Source organism: Thalassophryne amazonica, chromosome 23, assembly GCF_902500255.1.
Source record: "Thalassophryne amazonica chromosome 23, fThaAma1.1, whole genome shotgun sequence".
NCBI lineage: Eukaryota > Metazoa > Chordata > Actinopteri > Batrachoidiformes > Batrachoididae > Thalassophryne > Thalassophryne amazonica.
The window spans coordinates 22,231,621-22,255,007 of NC_047125.1; the positions used below are offsets into that span (position 1 = coordinate 22,231,621).

The window sequence follows — 23,387 nt, forward strand, 5'->3', positions numbered from 1 at the left end:
ACACTTACTGTATGTGGTCCAAGAAGCATGCCCTGTAGTATACCACTGGAATGTTTTATGATGGTGTGGGTGATTTTTTTTACTCCATGAGCTTTATTTCATGAATATCTTCTTTCTCCTAGATATCAATAATTAAACCAGGCCTGTCACATTGGAAAAGCTTATGAAAAGCTGAAAACAACAGGACTTAGAATAACATTATTTTCCCTACAATGTTGTATAATAAAGTCCTGCTTTGTTTCCATCTCAGCTCCTCTGAATGCAGAAGAATTCAGATCAACAGGACAAAATGAGACGAGCGTCACTCTGCAGTGGCTTCACAGCAACAGCATGGTCAGCTACATTGTCCAGTACGATGGTACAGAGAAAATCGTCAGTGCACCAGAGGGAATTGGACCAGTAAATCTCACCGTTTCATCTCTCAGTCCTGGAACTGCATACGTATTCACTCTCTTTGCTGTATTTGAGAACATAAGTAGTAGTGGAGTAAGCATCATTGCAATCACTGGTAAGTTGTGGCATTTCATGAAAATAGTCATGCACATTGTAGTTTTTGACATTTTCCTTTCCCTAAGCTCCAGACAAGGTCACTGAAGAATGTAATGGGCACCTTCTTACAAAGACAGTAATGCATTATGCATATAGTAAATGACAACTGTATCATCTGCTTAAAAATGATAAACCTGATTAAATTTTGACAACACTTACTGTATGTGATCCAAGAAGCATGCCCTGTGGTATACCACTGGAATGTTTTATGATGGTGTGGGTGATTCTGTGTGCATGGAATAATTTCATTCATTAATTTTACAACTCAGGCATCTCATTATTAGGCAACATTATTTCATGAATATCTTCTTTCTCCGAGATATCAAGAATTAAACCAGGCCTGTCACATTGGAAAAGCTAATGAAAAGTTGAAAACAACAGGACTTAGAATAACAATATTTTCCCTACAATGTTGTATAATAAAGTCCTGCTTTGTTTCCATCTCAGCTCCTCTGAATGCAGAAGGCTTCAGATCAACAGGACAAAATGAGACGAGCATCACTCTGCAGTGGCTTCACAGCAACAGCACGGTCAGCTATATTGTCCAGTACGATGGTACAGAGAAAATTGTCAGTGCACCAGAGGGAGTTGGACCAGTAAATCTCACAGTTTCATCTCTCACTCCTGGAACTGCATACTCATTCAGTCTCTTTACTGTATTTGAGAACATAAGAAGCAGGGGAGAAAGCATCATTACAGTCACTGGTATGTCGTGGAGTTTCATGAAAATAGGCATGCACATTGTAGTTTTTGACATTTTCCTTCCCTAAGTTTTAAACAAGGTCACTGAAGAATGTAATGGGCACCTTCTCACAAAGACAGTAATGCATTATGCATATAGTAAATGACAACTGTATCATCTCCTTAAAAATGATAAAACCTGACTTAAATTTTGACAACACTGTATGTGGTCCAAGAAGCATGCCCTGTGGTATACTACTGGAATGTTTTATGATGGTGTGGGTGATTCTGTGTGCATGGAATAATTTCATTCATTCATTTTACAACTAAGCCATCTCATGTTTTTACTCCATGAGCATTATTTCATGAATATCTTCTTTCTCCTAGATATCAATAATTAAACCAGGCCTGTCACATTGGAAAAGCTAATGAAAAGCTGAAAACAACAGGACTTAGAATAACATTATTTTCCCTACAATGTTGTATAATCAAGTCCTGCTTTGTTTCCATCTCAGCTCCTCTGAATGCAGAAGGCTTCAGATCAACAGGACAAACTGAGACGAGCGTCACTCTGCAGTGGCTTCACAGCAACAGCACGGACAGCTACACTGTCCAGTACGATGGTACAGAGAAAAACGTCAGTGCACCAGAGGGAGTTGGACCAGTAAATCTCACCGTTTCATCTCTCAGTCCTGGAACTGCATACTCATTCACTCTCTTAGCTGTATTTAAGAACAGACAAAGTAGTGGAGAAAGCATCATTGCAGTCACTGGTAAGTTCTGGAATTTCATGAAAATAGTCATGCACATTGTAGTTTTTGACATTTTCCTTCCCTAAGTTTTAAACAAGGTCACTGAAGAATGTAATGGGCACCTTCTCACAAAGACAGTAATGCATTATGCATATAGTAAATGACAACTGTATCATCTGCTTAAAAATGATAAAACCTGACTTAAATTTCAACAACACTTACTGTATGTGGTCCAAGAAGCATGCCCTGTAGTATACCACTGGAATGTTTTATGATGGTGTGGGTGATTTTTTTTTACTCCATGAGCTTTATTTCATGAATATCTTCTTACTCCTAGATATCAATAATTAAACCAGGCCTGTCACATTGGAAAAGCTTATGAAAAGCTGAAAACAACAGGACTTAGAATAACATTATTTTCCCTACAATGTTGTATAATAAAGTCCTGCTTTGTTTCCATCTCAGCTCCTGTGAATGCAGAAGAATTCAGATCAACAGGACAAAATGAGACGAGCGTCACTCTGCAGTGGCTTCACAGCAACAGCATGGTCAGCTACATTGTCCAGTACGATGGTACAGAGAAAATCGTCAGTGCACCAGAGGGAGTTGGACCAGTAAATCTCACAGTTTCATCTCTCACTCCTGGAACTGCATACTCATTCACTCTCTTTACTGTATTTGAGAACATAAGAAGCAGGGGAGAAAGCATCATTGCAGTCACTGGTACGTCGTGGAGTTTCATGAAAACAGTCATGCACATTGTAGATTTTGACATTTTCTTTCAAGTTCAAAATAGGATCATTAAAGAATGCAGTAGGCATCTTCTTACAGAGAAAGAGAAACATTGTGTAAATAGCAAATGACACCTGCATCATCTGCATAAAACAAAAAAAATCTGACTTGCATTTTTACAACAGTTAATATATGTGGTCCAAGAAGGATGGCCTGTGGTACATCACAAGAATGTTTTATGTGGGTGTTGGTGGTTCTGTGTGCATGAAATGATTTCTGTAATCTCTGTCGTTAATTTACAAATCAGCCATGTTATGTTTTATTCTGTGAACATTATATCATGAATATCATCTGACTCACAGGCATCAATAATTAAACCAGAGCTGTCACATTGAAATAGCCAATGAAAAGCAGTAAAACAACATGCGTATTTCCAAAAAATGTGGAATTTTCCCAACAATATTGTAAAATACTGCCTGCGTCCATCACAGCTCCTGGGAATCCAGAAGGCTTTAGATCAACAGGACAAAATGAGGCGAGCATCATTCTGCAGTGGCTTAACACAAACAGCATGGTCAGCTACATTGTCCAGTACGATGGTACAGAGAAAATCGTCAGTGCACCAGAGGGAATTGGACCAGTAAATCTCACCGTTTCATCTCTCAGTCCTGGAACTGCATACTTATTCACTCTCTTCACTGTATTTGAGAACATAAGAAGTAGAGGAGTAAGCATCATTGCAGTCACTGGTAAGTTGTGACATTTCATGAAAATAGTCATGCACATTGTAGTTTTTGACATTTTCCTTCCCTAAGTTTTAAACAAGGTCACTGAAGAATGTAATGGGCACCTTCTCACAAAGACAGTAATGCATTATGCATATAGTAAATGACAACTGTATCATCTCCTTAAAAATGATAAAACCTGACTTAAATTTTGACAACACTGTATGTGGTCCAAGAAGCATGCCCTGTGGTATACTACTGGAATGTTTTATGATGGTGTGGGTGATTCTGTGTGCATGGAATAATTTCATTCATTCATTTTACAACTAAGCCATCTCATGTTTTTACTCCATGAGCATTATTTCATGAATATCTTCTTTCTCCTAGATATCAAGAATTAAACCAGGCCTGTGACAATGGAAAAGTTAATGAAAAGTTGAAAACAACACGACTTAGAATAACATTATTTTCTCGACAATTTTGTATAATAAAGTCCTGCTTTGTTTCACTCTCAGCTCCTCTGAATGCAGAAGGCTTCAGATCAACAGGACAAAATGAGACCAGCATCACTCTGCAGTGGCTTCACACAAACATCACAGTCAACTACATTGTCCAGTACGATGGTACAGAGAAAAGCGTCAGTGCACCAGAGGGAGTTGGACCAGTAAATCTCACAGTTTCATCTCTCACTCCTGGAACTGCATACTCATTCACTCTCTTCACTGTATTTAAGAACATAAGAAGCAGGGGACAAAGCATCATTGCAGTCACTGGTACGTTGTGACGTTTCATGAAAATAGTCATGCACATTGTAGTTTTTGAGATTTTCCTTCCCTCAGTTCTAAACAAGGTCACTGAAGAATGTAATGGGCACCTTCTCACAAAGACAGTAATGCATTATGCATATAGTAAATGACAACTGTATCATCTGCTTAAAAATGATAAAACCTGACTTAAATTTTGACAACACTTACTTAGAAGCATGCCCTGTGGTATACCACTAGAATGTTTTAAGATGGTGTGGGTGATTCTATGTGCATGGAATAATTTCATTCATTCATTTTACAACTAAGGCATCTCATGTTTATACTCCATGAGCATTATTTCATGAATATCTTCTGCATGAACTGCATACTCATTCACTCTCTTTACTGTATTTGAGAACATAAGAAGCAGGGGAGAAAGCATCATTGCAGTCACTGGTACGTCGTGGAGTTTCATGAAAACAGTCATGCACATTGTGGATTTTAACATTTTCCAGTTCAAAATAGGATCACTGAAGAATGTAGTAGGCATTTTCTTAATAATAATAATAATAATAATAATAATTAAACCAGGCCTGTCACATTGGAAAAGCTTATGAAAAGCTGAAAACAACAGGACTTAGAATAACATTATTTTCCCTACAATGTTGTATAATAAAGTCCTGCTTTGTTTCCATCTCAGCTCCTCTGAATGCAGAAGAATTCAGATCAACAGGACAAAATGAGACGAGCGTCACTCTGCAGTGGCTTCACAGCAACAGCATGGTCAGCTACATTGTCCAGTACGATGGTACAGAGAAAATCGTCAGTGCACCAGAGGGAATTGGACCAGTAAATCTCACCGTTTCATCTCTCAGTCCTGGAACTGCATACGTATTCACTCTCTTTGCTGTATTTGAGAACATAAGTAGTAGTGGAGTAAGCATCATTGCAATCACTGGTAAGTTGTGGCATTTCATGAAAATAGTCATGCACATTGTAGTTTTTGACATTTTCCTTTCCCTAAGCTCCAGACAAGGTCACTGAAGAATGTAATGGGCACCTTCTTACAAAGACAGTAATGCATTATGCATATAGTAAATGACAACTGTATCATCTGCTTAAAAATGATAAAACCTGACTTAAATTGTGACAACACTAACTGCATGTGGTCCAAGAAGCATACTCTGTGGCATACCACTGGAATGTTTTATGATGGTGTGGGTGATTCTGTGTGCATGGAATAATTTCATTCATTCATTCATTTTACAACTCAGCCATCTCATGTTTTTACTCCATGAGCATTATTTCATGAATGCCTTCCTCCTCCTTGATATCAATCATTAAACCAGGCCTGTGACAATGGAAAAGCTAATGAAAAGTTGAAAAACAACAGGACTTAGAATAACATTATTTTCCCTGCAATGTTGTATAATAAAGTCCTGCTTTGTTTCCATCTCAGCTCCTCTGAATGCAGAAGGCTTCAGATCAACAAGACAAAATGAGACGAGCATCACTCTGCAGTGGCTTCACACAAACAGCACGGTCAGCTTCATTGTCCAGTATGATGGTACAGAGAAAAACGTCAGTGCACCAGACGGAGTTGGACCAGTAAATCTCACCGTTTCATCTCTCACTCCTGGAACTGCATACTCATTCACTCTCTTTACTGTATTTGAGAACATAAGAAGCAGGGGCGAAAGCATCATTGCAGTCACTGGTACGTCGTGGAGTTTCATGAAAACAGTCATGCACATTGTAGATTTTGACATTTTCCTTCAAGTTCAAAGTAGGATCACTGAAGAATGCAGTAGGCATCTTCTTCCAGAGAAAGGGAAACATTGTGCAAATAGCAAATGGCACCTGCATCATCTGCATAAAAAGAAAAAACCTGACAAATTATTTCAACATTTACTTTTTGTGGTCCAAGAAGCATGCCCTGTGGTACGTCACAAGAATGTTTAAAGTAGGTGTGGGTGGCTTTGTGTGCATGGAATCATTTCACTAAACTTTGTTTTTAATTTGCAGCCATCTTATATTTTTATTCCATCAACATTATTTCATGAATATCATCTTTCTCACAGCCAATAAATAATTAAACCAGGACTGCTACATTGAAATAGCTGATGAAAAGTTACATAATATCACATTTATTTCCAAAAAACTGTATAGTAAATTACTGCCTGTGTCCATCTCAGCTCCTGGGGATCTACAAGGCTTCAGACCAAAAGGACAAAATGAGATGAGCATCACTCTGCAGTGGCTTCACACGAATGGCTTGGTCAGCTATATTGTCCAGTACGATGGTACAGAGAAAAATGTCAGCGCACCAGAGGGATTTGGACCAGTAAATCTCACTGTTTCATCTCTCAGTCCTGGAACTGCATACTTATTCACTCTCTTTACTGTATTTGAGAACATAAGAATCGGTGGAGTCAGCATCATTGCAGTCACTGGTACGTTGTGGCATTTCATGTAAATAGTCATACACATTGTAGCTTTTGACATTTTCCTTCACTGATTTCTAAACAAGGTCACTGAAAAAAATTTAATGGGCACCTTCTTAGAAAGAAAGTAATGCATTATTTATATAGTAAATGACAACTGTATCATCTGCATCAAAATGATAAAATCTGACTTAAATTTTGACAACACTTACTGTATGCGGACCAAGAAGCATGTCCTGTGGTATACCACTGGAATGTGTTGTGGTGGTGTAGGTGATTCTGTGTGCATGGAATAATTTCATTCATTCATTTTACACCTCAAGCATCTCATGTTTTACTCCATGAGCATTATTTGCCTCTTCTTCCTCATAGACATAAATAATTAAATCAGGCCTGTCCCATTGGAAAAGCTAATGAAAAGCTATAAGACCACAATTCTTAGAAAAATATTATTTTCTCTACAATGTTTTATAATAAAGTCCTGCTTTGTTTACATCTCAGCTCCTCTGAATGCAGAAGGCTTCAGATCAACAGGACAAAATGAGACGAGCATCACTCTGCAGTGGTTTAACACAAACAGCACCGTCAGCTATATTGTCCAGTACGATGGTACAGAGAAAAACGTCAGTGCACCAGATGTAGTTGGACCAGTAAATCTCACTATTTCATCTCTCAGTCCTGGAACTCCATACTCATTCACTCTCTTTACTGTATTTGAGAATATCAGAAGCAGTGGAGTGAGCATCATCGCAGTCACTGGTAAGTTGTGGTGTTTCATGAAAACTGTCATGCACAATGTCATTTTTCTGAGACCAGTGTTCTGTGAGCTTTATGACTATGAATTCTTCTTATCTGACATATTTCATGAAACCAGTTAGCTGATGAATACTCAACAAACAACCACATTAATGCATTAATTCCATGACTAAAATCCTTTGCTTGTCTTCCAAATAGGTTTGATTGATAAACTAAAGTGCTGCTTTCTTTCCGTCTCTGAATGTAGATTTCAGATTAATCAGACAAAATGAGACCAGCATCACACTGCAGTGGTGTCTCATAAACAAACCTGTCACCTATGTTGTCCAGTACGATGGTAGACAGAGGACCATAATTTTATCAGGCGGAACTGGACTCATAAATGTCACAATTTCAGCTCTCACTCCTGAGACTAAATACTCATTCACTCTCTGTACTGTATTTGAGAACATCAAAAGCTGTGGACGAAGTATTACTGCAGTGACTGGTAAGTTATATGCTTTCATTAAAAATGTATATTTTGATTATAAATAACCTCGTCCTTCATCAAGCTCTTACTAAAGAGTGGTGCTGATTGTTGCTGAGAAACACCAAATGAATGTCATCTGCATCAAAAAGAAGAACCCAGAGATACAGTTGTATGTAAAAGATTGGGCACCCCTGATAATTCTCATGATTTCCCTTTATAAATCATTGGTTGTCTGGATCATAAATTTCAGTTAAATATATCATATAGCAGACGAACACACTGATATTTGAGAAGTGAAATGAAGTTTCTGGCATTTTCAGAAAGTGTGCAATAATTATTTAAACAAAATTAGGCATGTGCATAAATTTGGGCACCCTTGTCCTTTTATTGATTTCAATACATTTGGCACTAATTATTGGAACACCAAATTGGTTTGGTAAGCTCACTGACCCTTGACCTCCTTACACAAGTGAATCCAATCATGAGAAAGTGTATTTAAGGTGGCCATTTGCAAATGTTTTTCCTCTTTGCATCTCTTCTAATGAGTGGCAACATCAGAGCCTCTAAACGACTCTCAAATGACTTGAAAATAATATTGTTCAACATCATGGTTTAGGGGAAGGATACAAAAAGCTAAATTGGAAGACCATCCGAAGTGGCAGGTAAAAAAAATCTCAGATATGCTGAAGCGAAGGATGGTGAGAACAGTCATAGTCAACCCACAGCCCTCCTCCAAAGAACAACAACATTATCTTGTTGCAGATAGTGTCTCTGCATCATTCAACTATACAGTGCACTTTTCACAAGGAGACGCTGTAAAGGAGAGTAATGCAGTGGAAGCCTTTTCTGCGTACATGCCACAAACAGTGTTGCTTGAGGTATGCTAAAGCACATTTTGACAAGCCAGCTTCATTTTGGAATAAGGTGCTGTTGACTGATGAAACTAAAATTGAGTTATTTGGACATAAGAAAGGGTGGTATGCATGGCTGAAAAAGAAAACAGCATTCCAAGAAAAACACGTGCTACCTACAGTAAAATTTGGAGGTTGTTCCATCATGCTGTGTGGCTGTGTGGCCAGTGCAGGCACTGGGAATCTTGTTAAAGTTGAGGGTCACATGGATTCCAGTGAATATTGGCAATGCTCATGAATCAGCAACAAACCAACAAACCTGAGATGTTTTGTAAAGAATCGTCCAAAATACCTTCAGCCAGAATCCAAACTGTCATTGGAAGCTATAGGAAGCCTTTACAGGCTGTTATTTCTGCAAAAGGAGGATCTACTAAATATTGATGTATTTTTTTTTCTGTTGGGGTGCCCAAATTTATGCTTATGTTTGTGTGCTATATGATATATGTAACTGAAATTTCTGATCCAAACAACCAATGATTTATAAAGGAAAACCATGGAAATCATCAGTGGTGCCCAAACATTTACATACATTGTACATTTTGAATGCGATTACAATGTGATCTGACCAGTAAACCCTGTGGCACACCAAGGGAAGTTCTTTTGGTGGTGTGGGCAGTCCCATCTGCTTGAACTATTTCCACTGAAGAACTGCTGTTTTTTCCTCACAAAAATTATGTGATGTCAACATGTAATCTTTGCTATTGGCATTAATGATTAGTCAATGAAGATCAGACAAACAGTAATTACAAAACCTCAATGTTCAATGGATTCTTCTTAAATGATATATTTCAGAAACCAGAATAATGATGCTCAGATCGCTGATGAATACTCAACAAACAAATTAATTAATTCCATGACAAAATTACATTGCTTGTCTTCCAAATGGGGTTGATTGATAAACTAAAGTGCTGCTTTGTTTCCATCTCAGTGCCTCTGAATGCAGAAGACTTCAGATCAGTTGGACAAAATGAGACCAGCATCACTCTGCAGTGGCTTAACAGAAACAGAACTGTCAGCTACATAATCCAGTACGATGGTTCAGAGAAAAACATAAATGTACCAGATGGAACTGGACCTATAATTCTCACAGTTCCATCTCTCACTCCTGAGAATAAATACTCATTCACGATCTTTGCTGTGTTTGAGAACATCAGAAGCAGTGGAGTAAACATCACTGCAATCACAGGTGAGTTGTGGCATTTTAGAAAAGTTGTCATGCACACTGTAGTTTCCCTGAGGCCAGTGTTTTATGAACTTGATTTTATGACTTTGGGTTCTTATTAATTGACATAATTCATTCATTCTGGATAGTGATGTCAGATAGCCAATGAATACTCGGCAAACAAATTAATTAATTAATTAATTAAATCTATGACAAAATACAGTCCTTGTATTCCAAATGATTTTGAATCATGTACTGTATATGTGCTGGGTAAAGCTTGTGTGACATCACTCATAGGTTGCCGAGAGAAACCCGAAACAGCCCATATGTAGCTCATATCTGGGCCATGTTCTGGGCATCACCATGTTCAGAGCAACGTTATGATGTACTCACTAATGCGTAAAAGGGTTGATCGTGCGTAGATCCATGTGTGATGAAAGACACCTGAACACGCCCCCCTCTTCAAGTCTGAACCACCTCACCTGTGTTTGGGTGTTTATTAAATCATATTTTTGTGGACAATGCGGTGGTTCTCCTAACGATTTACTTTGATGTCTACATAAAAAGTTATGAGCCGCTTATTTTCTCAATCATAATGCATTAAGTTTGCTTAATGGATGAAGTTTACATCCATCCATTTTGATCCGCTTTATCCGGAGTCGGGTCGCGGGGGCTGTTAAAAGTGTACAACATTAAATAAGATGAGAATTTCACTCAGCACAAGAATTGAAACAAAGACCTAGATGATCCACGAAGACATTTCATTACAGACCAAGGCAGATTATACCAGGTGTTTGCTTGAAAATATTCAGAACAAACAGACACAGTCCTCCACAAACAACCACACTGAGCAGACACTGAGTTAAAGACGCTTACCCCCTGTCACTCAGAGACCACGCTCCCAAATTTACAGAGCTTTATGGCTTAAAATGTGCTAAACTCGCAAGTTAGAAAAAAATTCACCCCTTGTACAGTTATCACGGAGGAGGTAACTGTCTTTTCAGACCAAAACAGTTTTTTATAACAGAGTGTAAACATGTTTGTTTCTGCTGGAAAGTTGGACATTTTAACATGGAGTCCGATGGGTAATTGCTCTGTTTTGGAACCAGCCTCATGCGATCAGTCAGTGAACCGCGTTTCCAGACGGGCTTCATCTGACTCCATCAAAGTTTGGTTTGAATGATAAATTAAAGTACTGCTTTGTTTCCATCTCAGCTCCTCTGAATGCAGAAGGCTTCAGATCAACACGAGAAAATGAGACCAGCATCACTCTGCAGTGGCTTCACACAAAAAGAACTGTCAGCTATATTGTCCAGTATGATGGGATGGAGAAAAATGTCAGTGCACCAGATGAAACTGGACCAGTAAATCTCACTATTTCATCTCTCCGTCCTGGGACTAAATACTCAATCACCCTCTTCACTGTGTCTGAGAATATCAGAAGCAGTGGAACAAGCATTACTGCAGTTACTGGTGAGTTGTTGCACTTTATTAAAATTAAAATGACCATTGCTGTTACTGGCCGTGATAAGACATTGTGGTTTCTCTTCGGGACAAAGTAAATAATGAAGTCCTCACTCGTCATCTGTATGGTAAGTTGAACAATGGCATCCGCCAAGTAGGACGTCCTAATTGAAGATATAAGGACGCTTGTAAAACAGTGGTGTAGTCTACATTTTTGAAGTGGGTAGACTGTGTTTTTTGCCCGTCATCAGCCCCGTGCGTTGCACCCCGGTTATTATGTTATTATTAACATTTTTAACACCATATTATTATTAACATTTTTAACACCATAACAACAAATAGATCTATTCTTTCCATCTGATCATTTATATTCTATATTTGCCACTATAAATGTGAGAAATGTGTCAGAATGTAAGTAAGTAATTTGCACCAATTGCAAAATACACTATACAACAGTAAATTTAAAAGAGTGATTAAAAAATACAAAGATCAAAGATATTTCTTTTTTGGCATCTGAAAACCTAATTTAACAAAGAAATTTAATCAGGTCATAAACCAGGAATAAACAATGTTTAAATCCAGCCAAAAGTATCATATGCAAGCTACTGTGTATTGTTTAACAGTAAATAAGACAACTTTAAGTCACAGTCACTCAAAAAAAAAAAAAAAAAAAGTGATTGTGACTCCTTGTTATTAAGAAAGAAAAGTTCTCTTAACAATAATAAGGAGCAGATTATTGCCTCCCAACTCCCAAGTATATTGCAAGAGTTCACTTTTCCTCCCTCTATTTAGTATCGGATATGAGCCTGTACTGCCAAATTCAGCAGCTGCAAGATTCACCCTTCATATAATCCGCATGCCCCCATGTTGTTTGTGTACAGTTTAGACGCATAAACAAAACCAAAACAGAACACAGCAGTCTACATGAGCATGCACTGGCTGCATAGCCTCACGCCTCCTACCACAATCTCTGTTGAAGTTGACAGTCCATCATCAGGTCCAGACGGGGGAGTGGAACCTGTAGGCTTTGCGGTCCATAAGGAAACCTACCCAGTATAAACAAGCTCGTATTAGTATACGTGAAGTTACATTAAAACAGCAGCTAGGCTGAAGGACAGAAGCTAGCTCCCAGAAAATTCACATGCAACAATGAAAATATGGTAGATGCTTTACTTTGCAGAAACCTTTTCAACCCATGACAAAAACACTGTAGGCCAAATCAGTGGCACAAAAGTATAGCATGAAGACAACCATGCAACTAATACCGGAGAGTATGCCACTTACCAATTCCAGTCATTTTAAAACTACACTATCCAACAGCCAACGGTACTCAAGCTCAAGAGACATCTGTAGATTACCGGCAAAACTCTATTATTTTTTAAAAAGCTGCTTCATTTTATATTTTAACAATAAATGAACGGATCATTAAAAATGTCCACAAATCAAAGTCAAAAGACATTTGCACAAGTAGAAGCTCTCCACTTATTGTGCTCACATTCATATTTTAGAAATGACTCTGTCCTGATAACAACATTAAAGGCAATTACATATTTTGGCAAAATTACAAGTTGAAATGACCATTAAGGAGGTTTATGTCACAGAAAGCCTACTTTACAATCACTGCAGTCATTATTAAATTATTTCCTGTTGCATTTATAATAAACATTTGTATTTATTTACAGTGTCTGTTTTTCTGGTTGAAATGAGATATAAATAATCTACCAGACTTAAAAAAAAAATGTACAAATTTCCATGTTATTTTGGGAGGTGGGAGCCCCAAGTGTGATGCCACAATTGACATATTCATATGTCGGCAAAACTGGATCTGAAATGATTTGAGCGCGTACGAGGGAACCTCAAGATGGATCTGGCATGGCAAAGCCTGCCGGTATGATCTGCACGTGCCACGTATAATATTGTCCATGCCCCCCACACACACTCACAAAGGAACTGTTAAAATGTATGTGGCACACTTCTTCATTATAATAGTTATGAATTATTAACATGCACAGTGATTGTGAAAAGCGGCTATCAAACCGAAAGCAACCTGCGCTACTGTGCGCATGCCGCTGCAAATCTGAACAGGCTGTTACATCCACAATAGACCTTACAGTACAGATATTTGTCTGTTCCTTACCATGGGTGACGTAAAGAATGTGAACTATTGTCTCCATCACATCTGAATATAACATGGGCAGCTCCGCCTCTCCGTCGTCTCATGCGCAGTAACGCGTCATTGCACACGTTAGGCTTGGAGCTGAACAGATCTCACCGCTGTAATATATCATCACCCTCTAACTCTGTCGGAAATATGACATGGAACTATTTTGCAAGGCCATGACAGCATTATTAAACATGAATCTCACCTCCAAAAATGGCTGATGAGTGTTTCACAGCGCAGGGTTAACGTGGAGCCGAGAGCGCAGCCTGTCGTTAAAATCCTCTCACCCGGCTGCTGTGTGCTACAATCAGCCACGCAAAAATAACTCCCATGTGATAATCCAACTATTGCAGTGTACAGAGTTGCGTTGTGTTGCTGAAGTGAGCCAAAACACAAAAAAAGAAATTCAAGTTCCCTGGAAAAGCTGCGTCTGAAGCATGGGACAGCATGGCCCCTTGCCAGCAGTGACCAGCAGCTTGCTAGGATTACGTCATCAGTCCAGCTCTGCTCTACACACACACGCACATGCACGTGAGGTCTGTAGCACTTTGATGGAGAGGATGAGCGCAGATGTGATTGCGTGACTGAGTGAGTGACCGCACTATGCCGGCTTTGACACATATGGCGTGAGTCCAGTCCATATGTTGGTTGTACTCCGATGTTCAGTACCAGCAGGGACTGTGCTCGTGAGGAACACAGTGCTCCCTCCCACTCTGGCCCATGTTTGCCATTCAGACGTTTGGACATCAGGCAGTCTTCAGCGCCTTTTATGGCTGTCCGACAGCAGTCTGTGTCATCTACCTGTTGTCTATATGCACTTTGGATGCCATCGTACAGGTGTGGACGAGGTAATCTGGCTGCCTTCTGACACTGCTGACCGATTATGATAATATTTGCTGTGTCAGGCTGGTTCCTGCACTTTCTTGCAGTGTGTGATGGGGGATTCTTATCTGCCAACAGTTGCATCAAATAATTGTGTAAATATGTTTTCTGACAGCAGTTTAGTCTAAGGGCCCTGTCCCACTGGCGTTTAGGAGGATTTGCGTATGGATTGAGCACAAAATTGGCCCATATTCGCCAAACATCCGCAATATCCGTGTAACATGCCTGTATGAGTCGGCCGTCATCCGAACACGTCCGTAATCATCCGCAGAGGCACGCATGTCCGCAGCCAAGATTTTTGAGCTGTTCAAAAATCTGAATGCGGACGATATCCGCTTCACATACTCCATATATACTCAATTCATACACAATACATACTCACTCTATGCGCTGTATATCTGCCGTTAACCGCTGATATCCGCAACTGACAGGGATTTGCGGCTTGGCAGCGGACCGGGACAGTGTGTAAAACAGATATATATCGTGCCCATCATGTCCACATCACAAACTAAAATATGTTGTAGCAAATGCATACAGATTGGCCACGAATAAAGCGTTTTTATTACATCTGCTTTGCAGCTGATTTGCGGGCAATCTGTGAATGCATAACAAACACGTCACGTAAACCCTAAGTGTTGCAGAAAGCGACATACCTGCCAGTCAGTGCCGGTCCGGCTGTGTAGATCCACAAAGACGTAATAGCTGCTGCAATCCAGGACTTTTATTTAACACCAACAAAAGGAAGAGTTGCTGTTTAGCCACAACTGTGACAATCTCAAAAAAAAAAAAAACACCGTCTCACACCCCTAGCGGCTTCCCCCCCTCCCGCTCCCCAAACTCATGAACAGTTAACCTTCACATGACAACATGAACATTAACTCTGTGATCAACTTGTAAAGTCCAGGAAATGCTCCAGAGGCTGTATTGTTGGTGTGAATATTGATGCCGACGGCCCGAGTGAGCTTCTTTTATGACCGCAATGTAGATGCTGTGCACGCGCAACACGTGCGCAATGCATTCATAATACACCCGTAATACTGCCATGATAATCTCAATGTGTCGGATCAGTTTCCTCACTACATGCGTTATATAACCGTGATTGTTCATCATATATTCGCTATATATTATTAATATATCCATAATTCATACTGAGACATTTGTCATTTTTGGCCATTTTTATCGCGGACGATAACGAACACCCACAATTTGTGTACTCAATTCATGCGCAATTAATCCTCTCCCCAGTGGGACAGGGCCCTAAGATCAAATCCAAGATGGGTGAAGCCATCTTTAGTTGGTGAACAGCCTGACTTTATCCAGAAAACAAATGTCATCTGTATAAAATGAACAAGCCTGACATACATATTGACAAGGATCACCAATGGACATTCTTCTACTGGTGACAGTGATGCCATCTGCTTGAACCAATTACATTCATCTCACAAATTAGTTTACAGATCAAACTGTTTGTTTTTTTTTTCATCAGGCCAAAGCTCCATGAAATGTATTTCACAAAAGTCATCTTGATCATTGACATAAATCATTTCGCCAGCACAGTGATGGTAAAATGCCTGTCGAAGAATGTGCAAACACAAACGAAGAATAAAAAAGAAAAAAAAAAAGAAAAACAATCCATTGCTTGTTTTTAAATCAGTGTTGTATAATAATTTGTTTCCTTCTCAGTTCCTCTGAATCCAGAAGACTTCAGATCAATTGGACAAAATGACACCAGCATCACTCTGCAGTGGCTTCACACAAACAGAAATGTCAGCTACATCATCCAGTACGATGGTTCAGAAAAAAACATAAATGTAACAGATGGAACTGGACCCATAACTCTCACAGTTCCATCTCTCAGTCCTGAGACTAAATACTCATTCACTGTCTTTGCTGTGTTTGAAAACATCAGCAGCAGTGGAGTAAGCATCACTGCAATCACAGGTGAGTTGTGGCATTTTAGAAAGGTTGTCATGCACACTGTAGTTTCTCTGAGACCAGTGTTTTATGAACTTGATTTTATAACTTTGGGTTCTTATTAATTGACATAATTCATTCTTTCTGGATAGTGATGTCAGATATCCAGCGAATGCTCGGAAAACAATTTAATTAATGAATTAAATCTATGACAAAATACATTCCTTGCATTCCAAACGGTTTTGAATCATGTACTATATACGAGGTCTGCGAGGAAAATAATGTACCTTTTTATTTTTTTTCAAAAACTATATGGATTTGAATCATGTGCGATTACATCAGCCAACCTGGAACCCTCGTGCGCATGCGTGAGTTTTTTCACACCTGTCGGTTACGTCATTCGCCTGTGGGCAGGCTTTGAGTGAGGAGTGGTCCACCCCCCTCGTCGGAATTCCTTTGTCTGACTTCTTCCTGAGAGACTGGCGCTTTGCTTTATCAAAATTTTTCAGAACCTGTGAGGCAGATCGAAGTGGACACCATTCGAGAAATTCAGCTGGTTTTCGGTGAAAGTTTTAACGGCTGATGAGAGATTATGGAGTCTTACTGTCACTTTAAGGGCTTCCCACGGAGCGGGACATCGCACCGCGCTCTGAGGCGCCATTGTCAGCCTGTTTCGAGCTGAAAACCTCCAAATTTAAGCCTCTGTTGACCCAGGACGTCGTGAGAGAACAGAGAAGTTTCAGAAGAGCTCGGGATCAGCAGTTTACCGGACATTCCACTGTTAAAGGAGATTTTGTAATGAAAGACGTGCGGACGGATTGGCGTGTCAGCAGGCAGCCGGCGTGGCCCGCCGCCACAGGAAAAACAACTCCGTGTTGATAATCATTTGTAAAAACCAGGCGGCTTTTGATGGCTTTCAGTAGAGCGAGTATCTGAGAAATTGTTTAACAGCTGGACATGTTCCAACTTGTCCTTAAGGCTTCCAACAGAGGTGTTTTTCCTGTGGCGGTGCGCCGCGCCGGCTGCCTGCCGACACGCCAATCCGTCCGCACGTCTTTCATTACAAAATCTCCTTTAACAGTGGAATGTCCGGATAAACTGCTGATCCCGACCTCTTCTGAAAGTTCCCTGTTCTCTCACGACGTCCTGGGTCAGCAGAGGCTTAAATTTGGAGGTTTTCAGCTCGAAACAGGCTGACGATGGTACCTCAGAGTGCGGCGCGACGTCCCGCTCTGTGGGAAGTCCTTAAAGCAACAGTAAGACTCCATAATCTCTCATCAGCCGTTAAAATTTTCACCGAAAACCAGCTGAATTTCTCGAATGGTGTCCACTTCGATCTGCCTCACAGGTTCTGAAAACATTTTGATAAAGCAAAGCCCCAGTCTCTCAGGAAGAACTCAGACAAAGGAATTCCGAAGAGGGTGGTGGACCACTCCTCACTCAAAGCCTGCCCACAGGCGAATGACGTAACCGACAGGCGTGACAAAACTCACGCATGCCCACGAGGGTTCAAGCATGTCTGATGTAATCGCACGTGATTCAAATCCATATAGTTTTTGAAAAAAATAAAAAGATCCTATACTTTTCTCACAGACCTCGTATATTGGGTAAAACCTGTATAACATCACTCATAGGTTGTCGAGAGAGACCCAAAACAGCCCATATGTAGCTCATATCTGGGCCATGTTCTGGGGATCACCATGTTCAGAGCAGCGTTATGATGTACTCACTAATGCGTAAAAGGGTTGATCGTGTGTAGATCCATGTGTGATGAAAGACACCTGAACACACCCCCCTCTTTGAGTCTGAACCACCTCACCTGGGTTTGAGTGTTTATTAAATCATATTTTTGTGGACATTGCGGTGGTTCTCCTAACGATTTACTTTGATGTCTACATTAAAAGTTATGAGCCGCTTATTTTCTCAGACATCATGCATCAAGTTTACGTAACGGATGAAGTTACCAACATCTGTTAAAAGCGTTCAACATTAAATCCGATGAGAATTTCACTCAGCACAAGAATTGCAACAAAGACCTCCTAGATGATCCTAGTTTTACTACAGAACAAGCCAGATTATACCCAGTGTTCGCTAAAAAATATTCAGAACAAACAGACACAATCCTCCACAAACAGCCACATTGACCAGACACTGAGTTAAAGACGCTGACCCCCTGTCACTCAGAGACCACACTCCCAAATTTACAGAGCTTTATGGCTTAAAATGTGCTAAACTGACAATTTAGAAAAAAAATTCACCGCTTCTACAGTTATCATAAAGGAGGTAAATGTCTTTTGAGACCAAAACAGTTTTTGTACCACGCTGTAAACATGTTGTTTCTGCTGGAAAGTTGGACATTTTAACATGGAGTCCGATGGGGAATTGCTCTGTTTTGGATCCAGCCTCATGCGGTCAGTTGAGGAACTGCATTTCCAGACGGGCTTCATCTGACTCCATCAAAGTTTGGTTTGAATGGTAAATTAAAGTGGTGCATTGTTTCCATCTCAGCTCCTCTGAATGCAGAAGGCTTCAGATCAACACGAGAAAATGAAACCAGCATCACTCTGCAGTGGCTTCACACAAAAAGAACTGTCAGCTATATTGTTCAGTATGATGGGACAGAGAAAAACATCAGTGCACGAGATGGAACTGGACCACTAAATCTCACCGTTTCATCTCTCCGTCCTGGGACTAAATACTCAATCACCCTCTTCACTGTGTCTGAGAACATCAGAAGCAGTGGAACAAGCATTACTGTAGTCACCAGTAAGTTGTGGCATTTCATGAAAATAGTCATGCACATTGTAATTTTTGACATTTTCCTTCCCTAAGTTCAAAACAAGGTCACTGAAGAATGTAATGGGCACCTTCTCACAAAGACAGTAATGCATTATGCATATAGCAAATGACAACTGTATCATCTGCTTAAAAATGGTAAAACCCGACTTAAATTTTGACAACACTTAATGTATGTGGTCCAAGAAGCATGCTTTGTGGTATACCACTGGAATGTTTTATGATGGTCTTGGTGATTCTGTGTGCATGGAATAATTTCATTCATTCATTTTACAACTCAGGCATCTCATGTTTTTACTCCATGAGCATTATTTCATGAATACCTTCTTCCTCCTAGATATCAATAATTAAACCAGGCCTGTCACATTGGAAAAGCTAATGAAAAGTTGAAAAACAACAGGACTTAGAAAAAACATTATTTTCCCTACAATATTGCATCATAAAGTCCTGCTTTGTTTCCATCTCAGCTCCTCTAAATCCAGAAGGCTTCAGATCAAGAGGACAGAATGAGACGAGCATCACTCTGCAGTGGCTTCACACAAACGGCACTGTCAACTACATTGTCCAGTATGATGGTACAGAGAAAAACATCAGTGCACCAGAGGGAGTTGAACCAGTAAATCTCACCGTTTCATCTCTCAGTCCTGGAACTGCATACTTATTCACTCTCTTCACTGTATTTGAGAACATAAGAAGCAGAGGAGAAAGCATCATTGCAGTCACTGGTACGTTGTGGAGTTTCATGAAAATAGTCATGCACATTGTCGATTTTGACATTTTCTTTCACCAAGTTCAAACTAGGATCACTGAAGAATGCAGTAGGCATCTTCTTACAGAGAAAGGGAAACATGCAAATAGCAAATGACACTTGCATCATCTGCATTTAAAGAAGAAAACCTGATTTGCATTTTTACAACAGTTACTATATGTGGCCCAAGAAGCATGGCCTGTGGTACATCACGAGAATGTTTTATGTCAGTGTGGGTGGTTCTGTGTGAATGAAATCATTTCTGTAATCTCTGTTGTTAATTTACAAATCAGCCATGTTATATTTTTATTCCATGAACATTATTTCATGAATATCATCTTTCTCAGTGGCATCAATAATTAAACCAGGACTGTCACTTTGAAATAGCTAATGAAAAGCAATAAAACTGCATATATTTCCAAAAAATATGTAATTTTTCCCAACAATATTGTATAGTAAAGTACTACCTGTGTCCATTGCAGCTCCTGTAAATCCAAAAGGCTTTAGATCAACTGGACAAAATGAGACGAGCATCACTCTGCAGTGGCTTCACAGCAACAGCACGGTCAGCTATATTGTCCAGTACGACGGTACAGAGAAAAACGTTAGTGCACCAGAGGGAGTTGGACCAGTAAATCTCACAGTTTCATCTCTCAGTCCTGGAACTGCATACTTATTCACTCTCTTAGCTGTATTTGAGAACAGACGAAGTAGTGGAGAAAGCATCATTGCAGTCACTGGTATGTCGTGGAGTTTCATGAAAACAGTCCTGCACATTGTAAATTTTAACATTTTCCTTCAAGTTCAAAATAGAATCACTGAAGAATGCAGTAGGCCTCTTCTTACAGAGAAAGAGAAACATTGTGCAAATAGCAAATGACACTTGCATCATCTGCATAAAAAGAAAAGAAAACCTGATTTGCATTTTTACAACAGTTACTATATGTGGTCCAATAAGGATGGCCTGTGGTACGTCACGAGAATGTTTTGGGGTTTTTTTTTTATTTATATTTTATTAAGCCTTAAAACAAGAACACTGTAGTTTCGAACCATTCACAGTCACTGGGAAGTTGTGGCGTTTCATGAAAACTGTCATACACATTGTAGTTTTTCTAAGATCAGTGTTTTGTGAGCTTTATGATAATGGATTCTTTTTAACTGACATATTTCATGAAACCACAATAATGGTGATTCAATAGCTGACAAAGACTCAACAAACAAATTAATTAGTTAATTTCAGCACAAAAAGTCATTGCTTGTGTTCCAAATAGGGTTGATCTGTAAACTAAAATGCTGCTTTGTTTCCTTCTCAGCTCTAAATGCAGATTTCAGATCAATCAGACAAAATGAGACGAGCATCACTCTGCAGTGGCTTAACACAAACAGCACGGTCAGCTACATTGTCCAGTACGATGGTACAGAGAAAAATGTCAGTGCACCAGAGGGAATTGGACCAGTAAATCTCACCATTTCATCTCTCAGTCCTGGAACTGCATACTCATTCACTCTCTTCGCTGTATTTGAGAACATAAGAAGCAAGGGAGTGAGCATCATCGCAGTCACTGGTAAGTTGTGACATTTCATGAAAACAGTCATGCACATTGTAGTTTTTGACATTTTCCTTCCCTAAGTTCTAAACAAGGACACTGAAGAATGTAATGGGCACCTTCTCACAAAGACAGTAATGCATTATGCATATAGTAAATGACAACTGTATCATCTGCTTAAAAATGATAAAGCCTGACTTAAATTTTGATAACACTTATTGTATGTGGTCCAAGAAGCATGCCCTGTGGTATACCACTGCAATGTTTTATGATGGTGTGGGTGATTCTGTGTACATGGAATAATTTCATTCATTCACTGATTTTACATCTAATGTTTTTACTCCATGAGCATTATTTCATGAATATCTTCTTTCTCCGAGATATCAAGAATTAAACCAGGCCTGTGACATTGGAAAAGCTAATGAAAAGTTGAAAACAACAGGACTTAGAATAACATTCGTTTCCCAACAATGTTGTATAATAAAGTCCTGCTTTGTTTCCATCTCAGCTCCTCTGAATGCAGAAGGCTTCAGATTAACAGGACAAAATGAGACGAGCATCACTCTGCAGTGGCTTCACACAAACAGCATGGTCAGCTATATTGTCCAGTACGATGGTACAGAGAAAAACGTCAGTGCACCAGAGGGAATTGGACCAGTAAATCTCACAGTTTCATCTCTCACTCCTGGAACTGCATACTCATTCACTCTCTTTACTGTATTTGAGAACATAAGAAGCAGGGGAGAAAGCATCATTGCAGTCACTGGTGCGTCGTGGAGTTTCATGAAAACAGTCATGCACATTATAGATTTTGACATTTTCCTTCAAGTTCAAAATAGGATCACTGAAGAATGCAGTAGGCCTCTTCTTCCAGAGAAACGGAAACATTGTGTAAATAGCAAATGAGACTTGCATCATCTGCATAAAAAGAAAAGAAAACCTGATTTGCATTTTTACAACAGTTACTATATGTGGTCCAATAAGGATGGCCTGTGGTACGAGAATGTTTTATATGGGTGTTGGTGGTTCTGTTTGGATGGAATCATTTCACTAATCTCTGTCGTTAATTTACAAATCAGCCATGGTATATTTTTATTCCATGTACATTATATCATGAATATTATCTGACTCACAGACATCAATAATTAAACCAGAGCTGTCACATTGAAATAGCAGATGAAATGCAATAAAAGAACACATGTATTTCCAGAAAATGTGGAATTTTCCCAACACTATTGCATAGTAAAGTACTGCCTGTGTCCATCGTAGCTCCTGGGAATCCAGAAGGCTTTAGATCAATAGGACAAAATGAGACGAGCATCACTCTGCAGTGGCATAACACAAACAGCACAGTCAGCTATATTGTCCAGTACGATGGTACAGAGAAAATCGTCAGTGGACCAGAGGGAGTTGGACCAGTAAATCTCACCATTTCAGCTCTCAGTCCTGGAACTGCATACTTATTCACTCTCTTTGCTGTATTTGAGAACATAAGAAGCAGTGGAGTCAGCATCATCGCAGTCACTGGTAAGTTGTGGTATTTCATGAAAACAGTCATGCACATTGTAAATTTTAACATTTTCCTTCAAGTTCAAAATAGGATCACTGAAGAATGCAGTAGGCATCTTCTTCCAGAGAAAGGGAAATATTGTGCAAATAGCAAATGACACCTGCATCATCTGCATAAAAAGAAACAAACCTGATTTGCATTTTTACAACAGTTACTATATGTGGTCCAAGAAGCATGGCCTGTGGTACGTCACGAGAATTTTTTTTTTTTTCAGCTTTATGATAATGGATTCTTTTTAACTGACATATTTCATGAAACCACAATAATGGTGATTCGATAGCTGACAAAGACTCAACAAACAAATGAATTAGTTAATTTCATCACAAAAAGTCATTGCTTGTGTTCCAAATAGGGTTGATCTGTAAACTAAAGTGCTGC

General features: G+C 39.5%; 1 protein-coding gene across 1 annotated transcript in view; it reads left to right on the plus strand.

Annotated features, from left to right (window-relative positions):
* Positions 1 to 23,387, plus strand: part of LOC117505404 (tenascin-X-like) — a 72,309-nt gene that overhangs the window by 17,928 nt on the left and 30,994 nt on the right. The window contains exons 19-38 of the mRNA XM_034165049.1: positions 251 to 508; positions 997 to 1,254; positions 1,746 to 2,003; positions 2,448 to 2,705; positions 3,206 to 3,463; positions 3,955 to 4,212; positions 4,886 to 5,143; positions 5,645 to 5,902; positions 6,381 to 6,638; positions 7,131 to 7,388; positions 7,633 to 7,872; positions 9,694 to 9,951; positions 11,143 to 11,400; positions 16,118 to 16,375; positions 18,857 to 19,114; positions 19,612 to 19,869; positions 20,375 to 20,632; positions 21,206 to 21,457; positions 21,948 to 22,205; positions 22,709 to 22,966. Of these exons, the coding sequence (XP_034020940.1) occupies positions 251 to 508; positions 997 to 1,254; positions 1,746 to 2,003; positions 2,448 to 2,705; positions 3,206 to 3,463; positions 3,955 to 4,212; positions 4,886 to 5,143; positions 5,645 to 5,902; positions 6,381 to 6,638; positions 7,131 to 7,388; positions 7,633 to 7,872; positions 9,694 to 9,951; positions 11,143 to 11,400; positions 16,118 to 16,375; positions 18,857 to 19,114; positions 19,612 to 19,869; positions 20,375 to 20,632; positions 21,206 to 21,457; positions 21,948 to 22,205; positions 22,709 to 22,966 (5,136 nt within the window). The remainder of the gene's footprint in view (positions 1 to 250; positions 509 to 996; positions 1,255 to 1,745; positions 2,004 to 2,447; positions 2,706 to 3,205; positions 3,464 to 3,954; positions 4,213 to 4,885; positions 5,144 to 5,644; positions 5,903 to 6,380; positions 6,639 to 7,130; positions 7,389 to 7,632; positions 7,873 to 9,693; positions 9,952 to 11,142; positions 11,401 to 16,117; positions 16,376 to 18,856; positions 19,115 to 19,611; positions 19,870 to 20,374; positions 20,633 to 21,205; positions 21,458 to 21,947; positions 22,206 to 22,708; positions 22,967 to 23,387) is intronic.